Source organism: Bombus bifarius, unplaced genomic scaffold (assembly GCF_011952205.1).
Source record: "Bombus bifarius isolate JDL3187 unplaced genomic scaffold, Bbif_JDL3187 scf7180000008169, whole genome shotgun sequence".
Classification (NCBI taxonomy): Eukaryota; Metazoa; Arthropoda; class Insecta; order Hymenoptera; family Apidae; genus Bombus; species Bombus bifarius.
Genome location: NW_022884490.1, coordinates 587,328 through 607,898, shown reverse-complemented (window position 1 = coordinate 607,898; position 20,571 = coordinate 587,328). Strand labels below are relative to the sequence as shown.

Below are 20,571 nucleotides of genomic sequence, written 5' to 3'. Positions count from 1 at the left end.
ATTATCCACTGTTAATACTGACAAATATTAAACATGTTCATGATTCATACTTCCTTGTTGTCAGCCCTGATTCATAGGACCATGGTTGACCGATTGGGTTAGTTTGTATTTCATTTATTATCAATTAATTAATGTTATATTCTGTATGCAAAGTTTAATTTATTTTTATTATATAACTTTAATATATAGAATATTTACTTCGATTATTAAATTAGAAAATTCATAATCTACTTATTCTATGATTTTTGAAATTGCTTCGGGTAACGGTGTAATTTAGTAGTTTGTGATTTTGACAGTTGAACACGTAATATATAAAACGTATTACAGAAATGATTAATCTTTTAGTGAATTATATTTGTTGCCGTATATTATGGGTTTTACTAAAATCTTTACCTGAAAGTAACTAAAGGTTATTTATTTATATATGGTTTATTGCAGTAAATAGCGAGGCTAATGCCAGGCGTATTGCTATGGTCGAAAACTGCTTTGGCAGTTCTGGCCAGGTAAGATTGATATTAAAAATCTTAATTTTTCTTATGTTATGCCTTATATTTTCGAAGAACACAACTAAGCAATATAATTTGACATATGTGGCATCGTTCAAAGCACAAAGATGTTATCTATTAAGTTTACATTAATCTATTACATATTTCAGCCACTTGCAGTACCTGGAAGAGTTTTAGTTGGAGAAGGTGTATTAACCAAAATGTGTAGAAAAAAGCCTAAGCCTAGGCAATTCTTTTTATTTAATGATATATTGGTTTATGGAAACATTGTAATGAACAAGAAAAAGGTAAACATGTATGAATATTAATAATTATACTAAATATAGTTTTAACTTATTTATTAAAATATAATAGTTTAAAACAATATATTAATTTATTAGAGATATTAAGAAGATTTATATATGTTAACAGTACAACAAACAACATATTATACCACTTGAGGAAGTCAAACTTGAATCTTTAGCTGATGATGGTCGTAAGTTATATTTTCCATCCATTTATTAAATTATGTTTTGTACTTAATTACAAATCAGTTTGTAGTTAGATTTTAATTTTATATTATATAGAAAATATCTTAAATATTCTAGAAGTTTCAAGAATCTATATTATACAAAATAAAAATAACATTAACAGAGTTTGTTGTTAACTAAATATGATTTATACTGTACATATTTATGAAATATTTTGTTTTATTTCTACAAAAAGTTCTTTGTTTTCGGTTAGATTACCATTTATAATAATGTTAGGACTAATGTTTGGATTATTAATTTGTTGTGTATCAAGTACAGACACCATTGAAAAATATATACATAGTTATATAAAAGCAATATATTAGTTTATTATTATTTATAGAATATCGCAATGGCTGGCTCATAAAGACAGTAACAAAGTCATTTGCTGTTTATGCTGCCACTCCAACAGAGAAACAAGAATGGATGGCTCATATTACAAAATGTATTGAAGACTTATTAAGAAAAAGTAAGTAATTATTATTATGATAATTTATTTATTTATGTAATATGTAATATGTACCTGTATTCTTTTAATAGGTGGTAAGAAACCAGTTGAAGTTCATGCAGCTGTTTGGGTTCCAGATAACGAAGCTACAATTTGTATGCATTGTAATAAGACACAATTTACAGTTTTAAATAGACGGGTATTCATACATTAATTGTGTTTCCAAACCATTAAATATATTATATTCTCTAAATATTTATATTGTTAATAAATCATTTTCAGCATCATTGTAGGCAATGTGGAGCTGTTGTATGTGGGCCTTGCAGCAATAAGAAGTTATTATTGCCTGGACAAGGAAACGGAAAAGCAGTTAGAGTTTGTTTACAATGTTATGATGCAGCTAGTAAAGTAAAAGCATCATCTCCTTCTGCTGTTGATAACCTAAATAACAAAGATCAACAACGTAATTCTGTAGATAGTTCAGGAGGTGATAGTTCTGGTGATGATGATGATGGAAATAAAGAAGAAAATCATGATCATGAGGTAAGTGACTTTAAAAGTACTGATAATGAATAAATTCAATAAATTTTCAATGATTTTATTATATATTTTATTTTCTTACAGCCTAAATTTTATTCTACACTTGCCCGATGAAGTTAACTACATCACATTACTATGAACAGCAATACAAACAGGAACATTATTCAGAACTATATTTTTAAAAGTTAATAACATTAAATTGTCAATAATATTACAACTAATAGTAATTTAAAGTTTGTTGAAATTACTCTTAAATTATATTTATACAAAAAACATGTCTGTGTGTATAAAGAATTCAAATAATTTTATATTAAATTTAAAAAATTTATATCTTTGATATATATATGTAATTTACGTGAATGACTTCGGAGGTATCTTCGACATTAAAAGTTATATAGTTACACAGGCATTTAAAGATAGAGAAGACTATTTTTTTAACTCTGTATTTTATAAAATTTTAACCATTTATACTTGTATTATCTTGTTATATTGTACTATTTTGCTATTTACTCTCAGTAGATTCTAATTTCCGTTAATATAATATTTTAAGAATATATGCCACATTGTGCCTTTCTAAATAGAACACTTGTCTTTTCTATTGTTTGTAAGCAATTGATACTAATCTAATGTTAATTTCAAAAAGAAAAAGTACATTATAATAAATTTTTAAATGTATAAAACTAAAACTATTCGGTTGTGTGTTTATATTATAAGATTAAATGGAATCTTTACGAAATATATATTTACAACAAATAAAATTTAATAACATAATTCAGATGAATTTCCTCAGTTAATCTTCTCTTTGAAATTTAAATTAATATAGAGAGCGTCTGTCCATGCATTGTCAAATAAATAGAAAAAAAATTAAAAATTCAAATACTTTCTGTCATAAGATTAAAATAAAGCTATAGCATATTTATTTTATCAGAATTTTAATTTTTAAGAAACAATGTCAATATAATTATTTATTAAATATGACAAACTTGACAACTCCCTCTCTAAATGTTTATCGTTTTTTATTTTAGTTCTCACTTATATTTTGTAAAAAACCCATTTTATATATATATATTACATATTTTATATATGTATAATGTAACTGAGTTTTTCAATTAATACAAGAAGAACTGTAACTTAGTAGTTAAAATTGAAGTAATGGATTCACAATATAAGTTGGTATTTTCTATCAGTTACATTATATTACATGATTTTTTATTAATTTAATATGTATACTTAAAATAAATTTTCATATAACAGATGCATTATAAAATATAAAATATAAATTTGTATATATTGAGTAATTAGTCTTTTAAATACATTATTCAGTTTAACATAACCTTTTTACTTCCATTTCTAAATAATATCGCATTGTATGGAGATAAATTTATATCGTCGTAAGCTAATATAGCACAATATATTATTAACTATGTTTTAAACAAACTTTTAACAGTTTTTTCTTTGCAATAAAATTTAATTAAACATAAATTACAGAATTATACATCCTGTGAAATATTTACAAGACCATTTGGTATGTATATAGTTATACATTAATATTGTAAATTACACTTAAATTACTATTTTAATTTTTTTATTTTTTAAGGCACAAGATATTCGACCAGATGGTAGGCAGTTTTTATCTTTTCGCCCAATAAGTGTAAATATATCATCAATTACTCATGCCGATAGCTCAGCCATATTCAAAATTGGTAACACAACAGTTGTATGTGGTATTAAAGCAGTAAGTAACATCCACTGGATATTTTTGTTTATATTCTATTTGTTTGTACTAATAGAAATGAATATTAGGAATATAAAATTGAAAGGTAAAAAATAATATAAAAATTTTAATTTTTTATAGTAATAATTTACTATTTTTATATGTGAATATATAGATATGTATCATAATTCCTATTACAATAAAATACAATTATAGGAGTTAGCAGCACCTAAAGCAGAATCTCCGGAGTGTGGTTACATTGTGCCAAATATTGAACTTCCTCCATTATGTTCTCCTAAATTTCGGCCAGGCCCACCAAGTGACCAAGCACAAGTCATTACAAAATTAGTAGAAAATATTTTAAGAAATTCAGCAGCTATTGATTTAAAAGATCTTTGTGTCTATAAGGGTAAACTAGTATGGGTCTTATACTGTGACCTTGTATGTATTAACTATGATGGTTCAATAATTGATGCTTGCATTGGAGCATTGACTGCTACACTTAGTACTTGTAAGTTTTAAATAATTTAAAATAATATGGTTCGAATATACTTAACTATATACCTTCAATATATACATTTTTTTTTATAGTAACCTTACCTGAAACACTTTATAATGTAGAAACTGGAAGAGTATCTGTAAATTCCACAAAAAGAATAAGGTTCCTGGTTAAAGCATTACCAGTTTCTATAACTTTTGCAATATTTAATGAGTAAGTTATATTTAATTTGAAATCCAACGTTAGAATAGTTAACAAATAAAATTATGAATTCATATTAATATTTTTAGTCAATTATTGGTTGCCGATCCTACTGATGATGAAGAAAGTTTATGTTTAGGAAGATTGACAATTGTAATGAATGAAGAAAAGATTTGTTGCATACACAAACCTGGTATAAATTTATTTGCTATTTAAAGAAGTAAATTTAAGCATATTGTGTTTATTATTGAAGCTAATATAACATACTATACATTCTTTATTTAGGTGGAATCCCAATTTCACAAGATTTGTTTTCAAAAAGTTTAAGTAAATGTAAAAAAAGAGCAGAGTTGATAAGGTCATTAATTGATGCTGCTATATCAACAATCAAACAAGAAACTTTTAAATAAATGAAAAGTTGTACAAAATTTTGAAGTATATAATAATAAAGTAATAAGTAAATAATAATAAAACTTTTTATAATTATTTTGTACTGTTTATGAACAAAATATTTAATATTTTTCCAATATCTCTAAGTTAATATCAGTGTATACTATTATATACTATTAACTATTATTTATATTTAGTATTGTGTATCATTATATAAAATAAAGTTAGCTTTTAAATCGAAATAATTGATAATAGTAGTGTCTTACACAAATCACACAAGCAACTTGCAGACAAAGGCAATCTTTACAGAATAATTCAAAAATAAATAATGAAATGCTAATACAAACTAGTTTTCTTCATAATACGTAAAAACTCTTCTTGAGAAACTTCTCCGTCCCCATCTTTATCTGCCTCATCAATCATTTCTTGCAGCTCTTCATCTGTAAGATTTTCTCCTAATTCTCGAGCAACTCTTTTTAAATTTTTAAAAGTTATTTTTCCTGTATTGTCATCATCAAAAAGACGGAATGCTTTTAAAACTTCTTCTTTTGTGTCCTTTTCTAACATTTTTGTAGACATTAAATTTAAAAATTCTTCAAATGATAATGTGCCAAGACCATCTGGATCAACATCAGCTATAAGTTTTTTTATCTCTTCTTTTTTTGGTTCAAATCCAAGAGCTCTAATAGCCACTTTAAGTTCTTTGGTAGCTATTCTTCCAGTGCCATCTGGATCAAATAAGTCAAATGCTTCTTTTATATCATCTTTTTGTTCAGCAGTCAATTCCATTTTTGGTACACCTCTTTTTCTAGTTCCAATTGTAGTTTGTCTTCTAGAAGTAGAAGCCTAAAGTAAAATCAGAAACATATATAGAATTTTCAAGAACATAAAAGGTAATAAAATAAATGATAAAATGAGATACATACCATATTTAACTAATTAATTGGAGAGTACAAAAATATAGCTAATATTTTTATATTTCATAAAAATCAGTTACTTTTTATATAATCATCAATTATCTTTAAATTCATTTTTGTCAATTTTGTTACATATTGAAAAACATTTTAGGAAAATTAAAATTCTTAAAACTAATATTTACGATTTTTTATTCGTGTTGATTTAACGGGATTATTAAATCAAAAGAATCGAAGTTCAACCATTTGAAGGTTTATTTTATGGAATAAACAACAGAGAGCGTGACGTATGTATGTATATATTTAAAGTAAATGTACTTGAGTAATATATTATTTATTCAATATTTCTGGCTTATTTATGTAAAAAAATATGTTATATATTTTAAAGTTTAAAATATTTTAGTGCAAGGACCGTTAGTAGAAATTAATTGTAATAAATACTCATTATTTTGTATTGTATATTAGATTATGCAACTTCAAATTTTCCTATGGTAACACTGTATGATATAAGAACATTGTACATTATATCTAGCAATTGCAAAAGTATATTTTGTACACAAAATGTATGAACCAGTGGTTTTAAAAAAAAAGCAACCACAAACTATCGCTAGAACTCCGGCTGGTAAAGCATTTATAATTACAACTTTAATAAAAATTCTTATCCCTACTGCATTCTTCTATGTACTTAGGTGAATATTCCTTATAACTTTACTATAATTAACTATTATTTATGTATTATGTATTACAATTCTTTTACAAGTTTGAAATATTGCATATAAAAGTTAAACTGAGAGTGAAATAATATATTATATGAATTATAAACATTTAATTTATGAAACAGACGATATATTTAACCTTATCATGTATTGTTGAAACAATTATGAAATCAACAAGTTTTGGTGAAATAGTGAATATTACAATTCTTAAATATATAATATTTAACGTTTAACATATTATATTACAGTGAATCTATGCAAAATAGAAAAAAACTTATTGTTGAACTTGAAGAAGGTTATCGTAATAGAAAAAAGACTTTATATGACGAATTTAAGGAAACGCAGGAGTTCTGGAATGAACCAATGTATAGCAATATTGTTTCGCATGTACTTACGAAAGAAGCACAAAAATTATTAAATATTGACAACCTTAAGTCACCTTTAGAAGAAGATAAAGCCAATAATTAATTGGTTTGTACATCAAGACATTTTATTAAAAAAGTAATTCTATTTTAATGTAATAATAATTTGTGAACTTTATACTATGGAGATAGATAACATTTAAAAAGAAATAATATGAAAATACATCTCTTAATAATGTAATATTCAATAAAATAAATTATTTAATCTATAAGATATGTTGAAATATTATTTAGAGATTGTTATTTTTTTGTAATGTTTTCTACCTTTTAATATTTGGTATAAAAAATATACTTATACATAAAATATTAATATATTATTAAATATAATATAATATTTATATTTACTACATATATTTATTACAGTATACCTAAGAAAATAGAATTTCTTATATATCATTTTTGAGAAACATAAAATGAATGAACAGCTTGAAAAAAATAAACTTTTATATGATATATCTGTTTTGAATGAAGATGACAGTATATTAGATTTTAAAAGCCCAGAACAATCTCCTAAAGCAAATCCAACTGAATTCAGTCATTGCGACTTACATAAAAAAAAAAAAACAGCTGTAAAATTCAAGAATTTTGTTAAAAATCACAAAGGAGAAAAGTATAGACAACAGCCTGAGAGAAAAAGAAGTTCACAACAGCCTTCGATAGAATCATCATTTTTTAAACCTAAAACTAACTGCGATGATTCCTCTACTGATGTAAAAGTAGCTCTTGTATGTCCTTTATGTTTTAAAACATTTAAAGATCTCAACTCTCGTTCATTACATATGAAGATTTGTGCATTCAAGAATAATATTACCACGAAAAAATTATTAGATGCCATTGAACTTCAAAAGCGACAGGAGAATGAAAGAAAATCATTAGGTTTGCTTGTTGCACCTGTAGTACAAGATAAAAAGAAACCAACTCCATCATGTAGAAAAGTATGTAATTTTTAATATTAATTATAATTATGAAAAGATTTCTTAAATACTTAAAATAATTTTCATCTATACTTTTTCTTTTATGAAATATTTACAAATTTATATAGAATTTATGTGAAGAAACTGATCTTCAACTTGCATTAGCGTTATCAAAATCTCTTCAGGAAGCAGAAGAATTAGATAAAATTAATGAAATTGAAAGTTTACCTAAAATATTAAATCAATTTGTACCAGAAATAGATAAATCAGTTTACGAAGGGCAGTTGGAAAAATTTGGATTCGCAAACAGTAAACCCCCATCATTAATAAAAAATAGAAAGAGTATGTTAAATTAAAATGTACATTTTTCTTTTAAATAAAGTTAAACTAATAGCTTTAATACTTTTTCCTAATAGGAAAGAATAATGAAAGAACTTTACTTCAAACACGTTCTCAAGAAGAGAGAAATCATATTTTAACTGAAAAAATTTCAGAAATTCTAATGGGAAATGAACCAGTTACTCAAAATGAAAATGAAGCAATTAAGTGTAATCGTATGATTGAAAAAAAAAATAATCTAAAAAGTCATTCTCTTCAGGAATTTTGTAATAAGGTATGAATACTGCTTGATTATATTTTTACAATTTATGCATTTACTTTTTATTATATTATATTTTCTTTCTATCGTTCAAAAGGATGAAAAATTATGGAATAAAGCTAAACTATCTTCAGATCAAAAGTGTTTTTACGTATCAAGTTTATCAAATTATATAACTCCAGGAAGAAAACAAGTAGTAAGTAAGATAAATAATAAATCTGTTAATATTATAAATTACATTTTTATAAATATTTTTACGATATTACAAACCATACTAATATTGTATTTATAGAAAGAAGAAACGATTTTAGATTTTGCAAATACATGCAACATCTATGATATGGAATCAAGTCAGTACCAAACAAAGCTCTGCAATTATAGTAAAAAAATTCATGAAATACCGCATACAGAAGCATGTTTTGTAAATGAAAAATTCGAAAATTATCAAAATATACAGTTTACTGATACCATAATAACAAACTGGAGTAATGCATTAAATGATAGTTCTGCAAGTGATATAATAATATTCGTTAACAACGATAAATATATTTGGGCACATAAATTAGTTCTCTATGTACAGTGTTCAAATATACTACTTGATGTAACACCTAATGATACTTTATTTTTTACTAAAATTAAGGAAAAAATTTCTTGGGGAAATATATCTTATAATATTGCTTTAGCATTTTTGGAATTTATTTATTGTGGAATTATAAAAAAATATTTAGATGTTTTGGATGATTTAGCAAGTTTTCCATTTTTAAGAAATCTAGCAAGGAAATATAAAGTAACAAAATTATTTGTTTTCCTAGAAAAGAAAGAAGTTGAAATTAAACAAATGAAAAGTCAAATGCACAATAAACAGGACCAAGAACTAATTTCTAAGGAGAAAGATAACTTGGAATTAACTAATAATAATATACAAAATGTATTCTATGACATTAAAGATTCCAAATTGGATGATGATAAAGAATTAAATAAGTGTCACTTAGATAAGTACATAAATAAACCAGATTTTGTTGAAATAGAATTGAGAAAAGATACGTATACAGATAAATTATTGCAAGAAGAAATTAACTGTTTAAGTGATACAAATACTATTCGAAATACTAATACATCTCCTGATTTATTTGATGATATCAATAATATAACACAGAGTGAAGTAATAAAGAATAAAACAAAATATGTTAATGAAGTCGTAAATAGTAAAAAAGCAAAAGATAATGAAAGTTCTAGCTTAATTGGCTCAGTTAATCAAGTAATGATTGATCCTGCTAACATTTCTACATCTGGAAATACAATATTTAAAAGTACTGAACAAGATGTAAATTTATTTTCAGATACAACCTATTTTGTTACACCAAAAAAAGATCATTCAAATATACTAGAGTTAAAAAGTAACCTTAGTATATTTATTGAGCAAGTTCAAAGAGAAAATGCAAGATCAGACTCTGATATAGATTCTGATGTTTCAGTAATACCAACATGTTCTAAGTTATACAGAAATCCATTCAATATCGGACAAAATGATTCTCTCAAGGACACTATTATAAAAGAAACATTTAATGCAAAAAGCGATATTTTAAGTATATTTGATTGTAATACAACTTCTAAATCAGGTATCAAAATGTCATATGAAGAAAATAATTCGGATATATGTCATAGTTTTGAGTCAATAGATAGTATAAGTCAATCATCTGAATCTAACATAGAAAAATGTGCAAAGAGGTGTAAGAATAGTTCAATAAACAAAAGTATAAATAATGCGCACAAGGATCTACAAGATGAAGTAATAAATTCCATATCTAAAGAAAATGAAAATGAAAATAATGTATTTTCAGACTCTGATACAGATTCTATTGCAGAAAATGAAATATCTATGTACTCAAGATACAAAAAAGGACATGAAAATAATAGTATAGTAAAATATCGAAATTTTACACAGAAACATATATCAAAAAATAACGTAAAAGCTAATATAACATATGATGAATACCAAGAAAAGAACAATATAGGCAATGATATTTTACTATTAGATATAGACAGAGACTCAGAATTTCAAATAAGTCAGATAAAAAAATGCGATGAGAATGAAGAGGAAACTAAAAAAATAATTTCTGATTTTGAAGAGGATAAAAAAATATCTCAGCAAAATCTGTGTAATTTTAACAACGAGTACGTTACATTTGATGAGAATAATTACTTCTGTACAAATGTTGAATCTTTAAATACTCAAAAAGATGTTCTTAAAGACCGAAGATTGAATAATTCTAATAAATTAAGATACAGTAAATCAGAAAGTAATATAGATTTACAAGCAGTTAAAAAAAATTCATTCACATCATTAGAATCAAGTACAAATAAGTATAATTCAGTAGAAACCTCAATATTGGTATGTTCCAGTCCTGAATTAGATTATAATATCTTGGAGATGCATAAATATGAAGAAAACGAGAGAAATACAAGTGGTTCATATTGCAAAAGTTCTGAAGATAATAGTCATGTTTTTGAGAATGATACTTATTTAGCAAATGCTTACATTGATAATAGTGATGATAACATTAATACTCCATTGTTTACCAAAAAAGTAAATCAATTAGGTAAACAAATTGTATTCATTGTAATAATTAATAAAAATAATAAATTAACAGTAATAATGATTCTTTTGCAGAAAAATTCAAGAGTAATGGAGGATCATTAAGTACAAAAAAATATAGTAGAAAATTTCAAAGAAAATCACTATCAGAAACAAGTTTACGTATTGATACAAGACATACTAAGAATGATATACCTGAATCTTATAATAATTCTCAATGTATATGTAATTATAAAGAAAAGTTGAAGGCAATTACGTCACCTGAAATTATTCGAGATAGCATCACTCCTCCTCCTAATTATAATGACATGAAAACATCTGAACTTCAGGTTAACGAATTATATTATTCTAATATATTAATATATACATTTATCACACATTCTAATACATTAATTTGATTTCAGATGGAATTAAATAAATATGGATTGAAAATACAGAAACGGAAAAGGGCAGTAAAATTATTAACATACATTTATAACGAATTGCATCCTACAATTAATACTTCAAAGGACACAGAATCTGAATTGACAATAATAAGTAGTGAAGATGATGAACCACCAATGAAAAAAACAAATAATAAAAAGGATGATGTTGATTGTATACATAATTATGAATCTCAATTAACATCCTTCCCCATAAAGTATATTGCATATACCTAATACTGATTTCATTATTTAAATCCTAAAATATTTTCATAAATTAATAGAAATTCCATAATTTTCGAACAGTGCAGATAAACAATTATCAATAAATACAATTGACGAAATAAATCAGTTTGATGAACCTGAATTTACTCCAGTAATTGATAATGCATCAAATATTAAAGACATGTTTTTAAAATTTCTTACTGCTAGAACTGAACTATATAATAAAATTTTGGCTTATGAACCAATATGCATTAATTCTTTGCATTCTATGTTAAAGACAGAAGGTTTCAAATGCAGAATGAGTATCCTTATGGATTTTTTAGATGAACAGGTATCTTTCTATTTTTTTTAAAGAAGATGTGAAATATTGAATTACATTCAATGTAATAAGATTCCAATCTTTTCAGTGTATTACATTTTATGTTCAGGAAACAAAATAGGAAAAGGTAAACTGATTTCTAAGTAAAAAATATACGCGTTTACATATATTAAATGATTGAAATATGTGCATGTATATTAATTATAAATAAATTTATTAAAAATTAAATAGTTACTGTTTTACTAAAAAATAACATTAGTTATTAATATATATTATTGAAATCAAATATCACTGTATATGTTTTCACGTAATAATGCTTATTTCCATATATAAATCGAATTTTATTTGCTTTTTAATTTATTTAATATGTTGTCTTTTTGAAGAATTATGTAAAAATTTATAAAATTGTTAACAATATTTAACTTATTGTTCTACATTATCACATTTTGTACATGATATAATTAATTGTATTCTATTTAATAAAAAAAAGTTAATTACTGAATTTTTTTCAGTGGCTAATAGCATTATAAGTTAAATATAATCTCTTCTAACAACAAGCAATTACAAAAAGTAACCAATTAATTAAGTTGAATATAAGTAATTAACACGAGAACATGTCATAAAAAAATATAATATAATTAATTTGTCGAATTAAATAATAATTTTTATGTTTATAATATTATTTAACTAATACGAGGTAGAAGACAGTTTATTTCAGGTTGAAGAAACTCCATCACAACAGCTGATACCATCTCATCAAGAATGCCTTTCAAGGCTTCAATATCTCTGAAAATAGTTATATAAGGTTAATAAATTACTTTAAAATTATTTATACTATAAATATGAAAAATATAAACAACTTACTGTTCATCAGGAGAAGCACATAATTCACTGTAATATTTAATTTTGGGCTCAGTACCGCTAGTTCTTAACGTTATAACCAAGCCATTTTTAAATGTAAATGTTATCATTTGACTAGATTTCGAAGTAGGTAAAACAGCAGTATTTTCTGGTTTTGTGTTATCATAGCCAGTTGTTAGATCACGCACACCTATTATAATATACTTCCCATTAAGAATATTTGTTGGATACTAGAAAATGTTTAAAGTTAAAGTAATAACATTGATATTCTGTACATATACATATGTGTATTTCCTTACTGTATTTGGTTTGCCAGAGTATGTTCGTAATCTTTCAAATATTTTCTTGATTACACTTGGCTCATGACAAATCCAATATGAATTTTTAGAAATATGGTGTCCATATCTAAATCAAATATATTTTTTTAATAAACATGTATGTAAAGTGTGGAATAATAAATAGAATATTCATTCAAATAAATATTTCAAATGTAAATTGTGCGATAGCATACTGAGTATATATTTCGTTTAACAAGTCGTGAAGAGTGAGTCCCATAGTTTCAAGATAGGCTGATAATTCTGCTATGTGCATTCCAGCACTTATGCCATCTTTATCACGAACTTTTGAACCACACATAAACCCTATAGCTTCTTCATATGCAAACAAAACTACTTTACCCATTTTTTCTAATTCTACAGTTCTATTACCCATCCACTTAAAACCCGTTAAAGTTTCCTTTAGAAACAAAAAGGAACATATAAGAATAAAAATAACAAAAATACTTCAAATTTATTTTCATCATACTCACTTCAAAATTAAATCCTTCGTGTTTAGCCATTGATGCTAAAATTTTACTTGAGACTGTTGATGCCAACATGTATACATTTGAGAAATCTGTATCAGGATGTTGTACTTGATACTTATGCATCATCCACCATCCTAAAAGCGCTCCCAATTCATTACCAGAGAAAATATACCATTCATCACTATTAGAGAAATGCAAAAACTTATTAAATGGTAGATACGTATGTACATTGTTAACAAAAGAAACAAATAACATACTTTTTCATTTTTGTAGCACAAGCTAGTCTATCTGCATCAGGGTCATTGGCAAGAATAACAGAAGAAGAATTTTTATCTGCTACTTGTATGCTAAGATCTAAAGCACTTTTTCCTTCTTCTGGATTTGGAAATTTAACAGTTGGAAATTCTGGATCAGGTAACTTTTGCTCTTCAACTACTATAAATGGCTGTAATATATAGAATAACATTTTAATGAATTATTTGAAATAGAATAGAAGTATACAATTTCTTTGATATATAATAAACATTCAAACTATTAAAGCAATACCTTAAAATTTGCAGCATTAAAAGCTGCAGTCATATATTGATATCCTACACCATGCATAGGAGTGTAAGTAAATTTTAATATTGTATTTTTATTCACTTCTGGATATAAAACAGTTTCTTTGAGATCATTAAAATAAGATTGCATAACATCATCCCATGGATCTTGATATAAAGAACTGTGATGGACTTTTGTTACTTCCCATGAAGATTCCATTGGTTCAAGATTTTTGAGTATATATTTTTGGATTTCTTTATCGTGTGGTGATATTATTTGTGCACCATTTTCCCAATAAACTTTATATCCATTATCATTCTTAGGATTGTGAGATGCTGTAATCATTATTCCAGCTGCACACTTATATTTTAATACACCATAAGGTATAAAGGGAGTTGGTACAACTTTTGAAAACAGATATACTTTTATATTTCTTGCCACAAAAATTGCAGCAGTCAATTCTGCAAATCTAAAATGATATGTAAATCTTACATAACATTAATAAAATTTTACAGACATAATCCATATTTATGTAATATATAATAAATCAAATAGATTCTATAATAACTAATAATTGTAAATTGAATATCCTGATTAACCTTTTACTGCAATGACGTCCATCATATCCTATTATGACACCTTTTTCAGTTACATCAACAATGCTATCAAGTAAATACATTGATAACCCTTGGCCAGTTTGAACTATAACTAAATCATTCATTTGACTATATCCTGGACCCATACAACCTCTTAAGCCAGCTGTACCAAATTCAAGCCTTTTTAAAAATAAATTAAACAAAACTTTATTATTATTGTTAAGAAGTAGCTCTTGAATTTCATGTTCAGCAACTGCATCCTAAAACATATTTCATAAACAATGTAAATATTTAAAGATTAACATAAAAAATACATTTTACATAAAATATCATTAAATTAGAAACCTTGTTCCATTTTAACCATTCATTAATTTTATTATCCAACTCAATATTTCCAGTATTAACAGAAATTTTTACAGCCATGTTAAAAATACATATATCCCAATACAGAATAACCTAAAATATAATTTATAATTATGCATAAAATATTTAATATATTATCCATATTAATTGTACTTAAAAATGTAAACAATAGGCGATGGAGAAGTAAATTTCCATAGCTTAAAAAATGATGTATTCTTGTATCATAATATATACGGTAACTGAAATAACGATCGCAAACGAACTTCAATGATCAGTAATAATCATTGTTCATAATCAGTAATTATCATTAACAAATATTGCATTGCTATTTTTATAATTGTAATTAACAGGTTTAAATAAAAATAGAAAAAGATACATAGCTTGCAAACATATATAGAAAGTCATACTAATATTGAAATATTATTAATATATATTTATGTACATGTATACATGGAGGGTAAAAAGATTATAATACAGTAATAAATTCGTTGATATCTACTTAAAAATTAAAATATTTACGAATGAAATAAAACGTACCTCAAATAAATAGTAAAATGATAAATGTATAATGAAAAACTGGAACTCACGTAAAGATAATCTGAATAGTATGTTAGATACTGACTAACCTGTTATCAGTATATATCATACCCGTAACACAAATCAGTTGATTCTTCCAATGCGAATTTTTGTTAAATGTTAATTTTTCAAATATTTAATGGACAATTTATATTAATTCATAAGTTGAGTATACAAAATAAGTTGTTTCTAATTTGTAGAAACATTTTTCGACTGTAAGCGGTGGTCAGTTCAATATACATGAGGTATGTACATATACACGTAGAAAATTCATTCAGATTGTTTTTACTTTCAAGAGAATGTACGTAACAATGTTTGTGCGGGCTGTTTAAATTTTTGTATTTATTTATATTGTTATTACTTAATAGACTTAATAGATCGATCAGAGATGACAGAATTTACCAATATTAAAATGCTACTAGATAAGAGGTTACATCTCAACCTCTGATTTCAACCTACTATACTAACTTATCAATTATCATATTTTTATTTTCTTTTTAGCATGAATGAAATTCAAGAATAGTATATTTAATTTTTATCTTTGGAAAAGAAAACAATGATTAAGACTGACCAAATACTTCTCTGGCATAAGTGTAAGGCTTATTACATACAAAAACTGAACATGCATTGGTTTTTTATTAAATTGCTAAGAACTCTATGAATAACAGGTATTTTTGTGCTTGCATTTTTATCAGGTTGTGTTAATAAATTATAAAATTAAAAAATTGTGTCATTGTATATTTTATTTTTAGAAATTGTGCATTTAAGTATTAGTTATGTTAATTGTGCCATAGACAATATTCTTATAAAATGGATATTGGAATAGTTAAAATTGCTGAAGATAAGGATTTTGAGAAGTTGAAACATTTATATGATGATAATAATGATTGGAGATTAGATTATAATAAACCTGATTTATCAGTTTGGACAAAATCTGTATCAGGAATTAGTTTTAGAATGGTAAAGGTATGTATTATTTCTGTTATTTGCAACTGAGTTTTCTATTTCTTTTACATATTTATAGATATTTAATATTACTAATGGAAATATTTTTCAGATTAGAACACGTTTTGCCGATGTTCTACCAGAAACATTATATGATGTGTTACATGATCCTGAGTATAGAAAGGTTTGGGACACCCATATGATTGAATCAAAAGACATAGGCTTTTTTAATCCAAATAACGATATTGGTTATTATTCAAGCAAGTATTTAATATTATTGACTAATTCTATTTGTATTTATATAGAAATTATAGTTGTTTGTATACAAATAATGTATATATATATATATATAATATATATATGTGTATATCTATGTATATATATATATAATCAATTAGTGGCCTGTCCATCTCCATTGAAAAACAGAGATTTTGTTCTACAAAGATCATGGCTTGATACTGGTATAGAGCAATTAATTTTGAATCATTCTGTTTTTCATAAAGATTATCCACCAAGAAAACAATTTGTACGAGCAACATCTTATCTTACAGGTATGATTTAAATATTGAAATAAAATTTATTTATCTCTGTGTATTTTATTACTTATTTATTTATCTTATTTAAGGATATATAGTAAGACCATCTCGAAATGGTGATGGCTCTGAATTAGGCTATGTCTCTCATACTGATCCACATGGAAAATTACCAGTATGGTTGGTTAATAAAGTTACGCAAATATTTGCTCCAAGAGTATGTAACTTTTGTGTTAATTACAATTGAAACTTTTATTTATATTAAATTCTCAAATTAATTTCTTGTTTTAGATGGTTAAAAAATTACATAAAGCTTCTGTAGCTTATCCTAATTGGAAATTACTTAATAACCCAAATTATAAACCTTGGCATTTCCCTGAACAAATTGCATCACCACGTATAAGAATTGAGGATGTAAGTCTTTCTTTTGTAATTTCTAACATCGAGCATTATAGGCAAATTACGTTTTATGATAAAATAGTAATTATGATTTTAGATACAATAAATTTATTTATAAATTGTTTGCAGTGTGTAAAGTCTGCAGAAGAAAAAAATTCAAAAAATTATTATGTTGATGAATCAGAATTAAAAGAGTCAGTTACAATGGACAGTGATTAGTTTTATTCATGAAGTAGATGTTTCCATTGTTAACATTAAGAAAATAATATAATAGTTGAAATTATAAAATGCAGTATTATAGAAGTTTGTAGTATCAACAGAGCTTGATGAAAATTAATTTATTCGTGTAAATGTGTATATAACTATATATTATCTATATACACATCCACACATCTAACTGCAATTCATTAATTATATTGGTAATATTAGTATCACAAATAGTTATATGGCCTATTGCAATGAATGACAGTATGATTAATAAGAATACATCATGGCCTGTCTTGTATTAAATATTATATAGTTATAGTTCCTTATTGAATCGGTGATGTATGTGTTGTTGAAAATATAATTTGTTACATGTGATTCGACATAACGCACAATATGCAGGTTGTAATTTTTAATTTATGTGTTTATCTATTTTTATTGTTTTATGTGAGTATTTAAGTATTACATATAATAATTTTTGTATATATGTATAAAAATTATCATTGAAGGTACAAAAGATTTACATATTGTCTACATTAAATATTTATTAAGATTAATGCATTATAGCTCGATACATAGATAATGATTGTAGCATCTTAATATTACAAGTGCAATTTTAGGAATATTAGAGAAATTTTAGTGTTTGGATACAAAAATAGCGATCACATACAACAATATAATTATTAATTTTCTTAAAAATGATACTGCATAATATTATTAGTTATAGTTATTAGTTTTGTACTTTGTAATATATAATTGTTGACTTATTTTGTTTTATTTATGTTAAAATTTATGTTACTTATCATATTTTTTATATTACATCTCTATATATAACTTGTCTAGACAATAGGTAAATATATATCTAGTAAATTATATAAATTTTCTTGCTTTTACCATAGTGTAGTTCTTCTATTTAGAACCTTTTACACATTGTAAAAAGAATTAAGATTTTCTATATTTATTAAATATTCTGCTTCAATTAATGCAATTAACATATCCTATTTATACAATGTCCTATTTACATTTATACAATTATGACATTTATCTCTTATAATAACACATACGTTTTGTGATTTTCTATATCTAATAGTAATAACTAGTTTTCCAAAGTATATGTACATGCATATTTATACTTACATAAATTATCAGATTATACATTTGTGTTATTTATGAATTTTTTCAATGTGATGAATATTTCAATTTTTTGGAGATAAACTGATTCTACATATTTAATTTTATATGTCATCTTTCGTACATTTAATTATTTAAATGTTTAAAGTCTAATTGCATTTGCTTTAGAATGTAATGGCCTTAATAAATTTAAGATAAAATTTATTTGTGTATATTCAGTACATTCTAGTCATACTAAATATTTTTATTTCCTAAATTACAGTGTCAATTGAAAGACAAATAACTTGAAATTTCTGTATATACATATACTCATGTATTTATGTGATTAGAATTTTTACATTATACATATATATTTCTGTATGTACTTACATAGCAAAAGATAGTTATTATATCAGAATAATATTTGTGATATTATTTTTAGGAATTTTGAAGATGGTTAATGAAGATTTAAAAAAGATGAGAATTGTATTACTTTTTAAATCTACCAAGTAATTATTATCTTTGTACGAAATGTATTGCAGCAGAACAGATAATATGTATTTTATTCAATTTAAAATAATCTATATTCTTATATTACGTCATTCATTGTAGTTTGGCTGATATTGATATCCTGGTGCAAGTTTATATATACAAAGATGATATAAAAGTACATAAATCAATTGTGCATTATTAATTGATTCTTATGTATTATTTTTTTACTTGTTTTAAATGGCCTCTATTTGTATACAATACAATTATATGTATGATTAGTGCAATTCATTATTGAGGTAATTGTTATTTTTATCTGTTATGTGGAAATAATAATGATATACTCTATATATTTTTATCCGAATATATTTAGCAAATTGTTAGAAACAAAATATCAAAATAATGATTGGATTCCATATAAGCATTACTCTTCAATGAAAGGGTTTGATTTGATGTATTTCATAAATTTGACGTAATTGTTATTAAGTTTACGATGAGAAGAAAAAGTTCTAGTATAGGTAATTGTAAACTTATTTTGTACCAGGAAGCTACTGCAGGGCCGGAAGACAAACGGAAATAAAGAATATATATATAATTATAAATTTATTTCTGTCCATTATCACTAATTTTACAATTTTATTATTAAGAGGGTTAACAAATTTCATTTCTATCATATAACAAATTATATGAAATACATCAAATAATTTTTGTATTGTACTATATTTGTGAGTATATTATATTAGTGTAAGTATTTTTTATATTAACAAGTGCATATAATTACAATTTAAGTATGGAAAATTTTTATATTAATATTAAAGTTTAATGTAGTGTGTTATACATTGCCTGGCACTTGATTTGTTTAAAATGTACTGTATGAAGATGATATAAAATTGTTAAAATTTCTAATTAATTGGTATGTTTTATTTTCCCTTTATTCTTCTGTATAATATTGCATAAAAAGGAAGTTTTTTAATAGAATGGATAAAATTGTTTAATAACAAATATTTATTAAATGTTAAAATAAAAAACATCATTTATTTAATATAAAATATTACTATTATCATTCAGATATTTTTATTATTATATCATGTATGATATAAAAAGACTGTACAATTTTCTTATTTCATAAAGACTTGTTCTTAAACATATACAAGAAATACAAAATAATTCTAAAATGGTGCTTGAAATTTTGTATCCGTTTTCTATAATTAAAAATA

The 20,571-nt window shown here is 24.6% G+C and overlaps 7 protein-coding genes across 18 annotated transcripts; 5 read left to right on the top strand and 2 right to left on the bottom strand.

Moving 5' to 3' along the window:
• Positions 1–11: 11 nt before the first annotated feature.
• LOC117209270 (pleckstrin homology domain-containing family F member 2) lies at positions 12–2,586 on the top strand. Its single transcript, XM_033451069.1, has 8 exons — positions 12–97; positions 439–503; positions 656–793; positions 918–981; positions 1,359–1,484; positions 1,556–1,662; positions 1,746–2,006; positions 2,088–2,586. The coding sequence occupies exons 1-8, from the start codon at positions 34–36 to the stop codon at positions 2,115–2,117; spliced, it is 855 nt and encodes a 284-aa protein (XP_033306960.1). The 5' UTR covers positions 12–33; the 3' UTR covers positions 2,118–2,586.
• Positions 2,587–3,080: 494 nt separating this feature from the next.
• On the top strand, positions 3,081–5,044 carry LOC117209262 (exosome complex component RRP43-like). The gene is made up of 7 exons (XM_033451048.1): positions 3,081–3,172; positions 3,492–3,528; positions 3,601–3,738; positions 3,934–4,228; positions 4,309–4,429; positions 4,507–4,610; positions 4,703–5,044. Exons 1-7 carry the CDS (start codon positions 3,156–3,158, stop codon positions 4,825–4,827), a joined length of 837 nt encoding a protein of 278 aa, XP_033306939.1. The 5' UTR covers positions 3,081–3,155; the 3' UTR covers positions 4,828–5,044.
• Positions 5,037–6,599, bottom strand: LOC117209264 (caltractin). 4 transcript variants are annotated; one of them, XM_033451054.1, is made up of 2 exons: positions 6,577–6,599; positions 5,037–5,639 (listed from the first exon to the last, which is right to left on the bottom strand). In XM_033451054.1, exons 1-2 carry the CDS (start codon positions 6,582–6,584, stop codon positions 5,144–5,146), a joined length of 504 nt encoding a protein of 167 aa, XP_033306945.1. In that variant the 5' UTR covers positions 6,585–6,599; the 3' UTR covers positions 5,037–5,143. The 4 variants fall into 4 exon arrangements, with proteins under 4 accessions (XP_033306945.1, XP_033306947.1, XP_033306944.1 ...); XM_033451056.1 differs by lacking the exon at positions 6,577–6,599 and adding an exon at positions 5,907–5,997; XM_033451053.1 differs by lacking the exon at positions 6,577–6,599 and adding an exon at positions 5,734–5,989 and having other exon boundaries at positions 5,037–5,653.
• On the top strand, positions 5,934–6,990 carry LOC117209265. 4 transcript variants are annotated; one of them, XM_033451061.1, is made up of 3 exons: positions 5,934–6,008; positions 6,254–6,410; positions 6,686–6,990. In XM_033451061.1, the coding sequence occupies exons 2-3, from the start codon at positions 6,283–6,285 to the stop codon at positions 6,903–6,905; spliced, it is 348 nt and encodes a 115-aa protein (XP_033306952.1). In that variant the 5' UTR covers positions 5,934–6,008; positions 6,254–6,282; the 3' UTR covers positions 6,906–6,990. The 4 variants fall into 4 exon arrangements, with proteins under 4 accessions (XP_033306952.1, XP_033306951.1, XP_033306949.1 ...); XM_033451060.1 differs by having other exon boundaries at positions 5,934–6,012; XM_033451058.1 differs by having other exon boundaries at positions 5,938–6,012; positions 6,187–6,410.
• A 238-nt stretch (positions 6,991–7,228) lies between these two features.
• On the top strand, positions 7,229–12,150 carry LOC117209260 (putative uncharacterized protein DDB_G0282133). The gene is made up of 9 exons (XM_033451044.1): positions 7,229–7,794; positions 7,902–8,115; positions 8,190–8,386; positions 8,469–8,567; positions 8,664–10,971; positions 11,043–11,296; positions 11,372–11,607; positions 11,696–11,945; positions 12,022–12,150. Exons 1-9 carry the CDS (start codon positions 7,273–7,275, stop codon positions 12,052–12,054), a joined length of 4,113 nt encoding a protein of 1,370 aa, XP_033306935.1. The 5' UTR covers positions 7,229–7,272; the 3' UTR covers positions 12,055–12,150.
• A 398-nt stretch (positions 12,151–12,548) lies between these two features.
• On the bottom strand, positions 12,549–15,832 carry LOC117209261 (phosphoglucomutase-2). 2 transcript variants are annotated; one of them, XM_033451046.1, is made up of 10 exons: positions 15,725–15,832; positions 15,081–15,191; positions 14,739–14,995; positions 14,146–14,608; positions 13,857–14,044; positions 13,603–13,780; positions 13,306–13,529; positions 13,094–13,199; positions 12,798–13,024; positions 12,617–12,719 (listed from the first exon to the last, which is right to left on the bottom strand). In XM_033451046.1, the coding sequence occupies exons 2-10, from the start codon at positions 15,156–15,158 to the stop codon at positions 12,617–12,619; spliced, it is 1,824 nt and encodes a 607-aa protein (XP_033306937.1). In that variant the 5' UTR covers positions 15,159–15,191; positions 15,725–15,832. The 2 variants fall into 2 exon arrangements, with proteins under 2 accessions (XP_033306936.1, XP_033306937.1); XM_033451045.1 differs by lacking the exon at positions 15,725–15,832 and having other exon boundaries at positions 12,549–12,719; positions 15,081–15,158.
• Positions 15,733–19,704, top strand: LOC117209263 (START domain-containing protein 10-like). Of its 5 annotated transcripts, XR_004487887.1 has the most exons (9): positions 15,733–15,919; positions 16,176–16,342; positions 16,427–16,640; positions 16,732–16,879; positions 17,018–17,170; positions 17,245–17,369; positions 17,444–17,566; positions 19,308–19,374; positions 19,478–19,704. XR_004487887.1 is itself a non-coding variant. In XM_033451051.1 (8 exons), exons 3-8 carry the CDS (start codon positions 16,485–16,487, stop codon positions 19,314–19,316), a joined length of 714 nt encoding a protein of 237 aa, XP_033306942.1. In that variant the 5' UTR covers positions 15,733–15,919; positions 16,176–16,342; positions 16,427–16,484; the 3' UTR covers positions 19,317–19,704. The 5 variants fall into 5 exon arrangements, 4 of the variants coding, with proteins under 4 accessions (XP_033306942.1, XP_033306940.1, XP_033306943.1 ...); XM_033451051.1 differs by having other exon boundaries at positions 19,308–19,704; XM_033451049.1 differs by lacking the exons at positions 19,308–19,374; positions 19,478–19,704 and adding an exon at positions 17,681–18,475.
• The last annotated feature ends 867 nt before the right edge of the window (positions 19,705–20,571 follow it).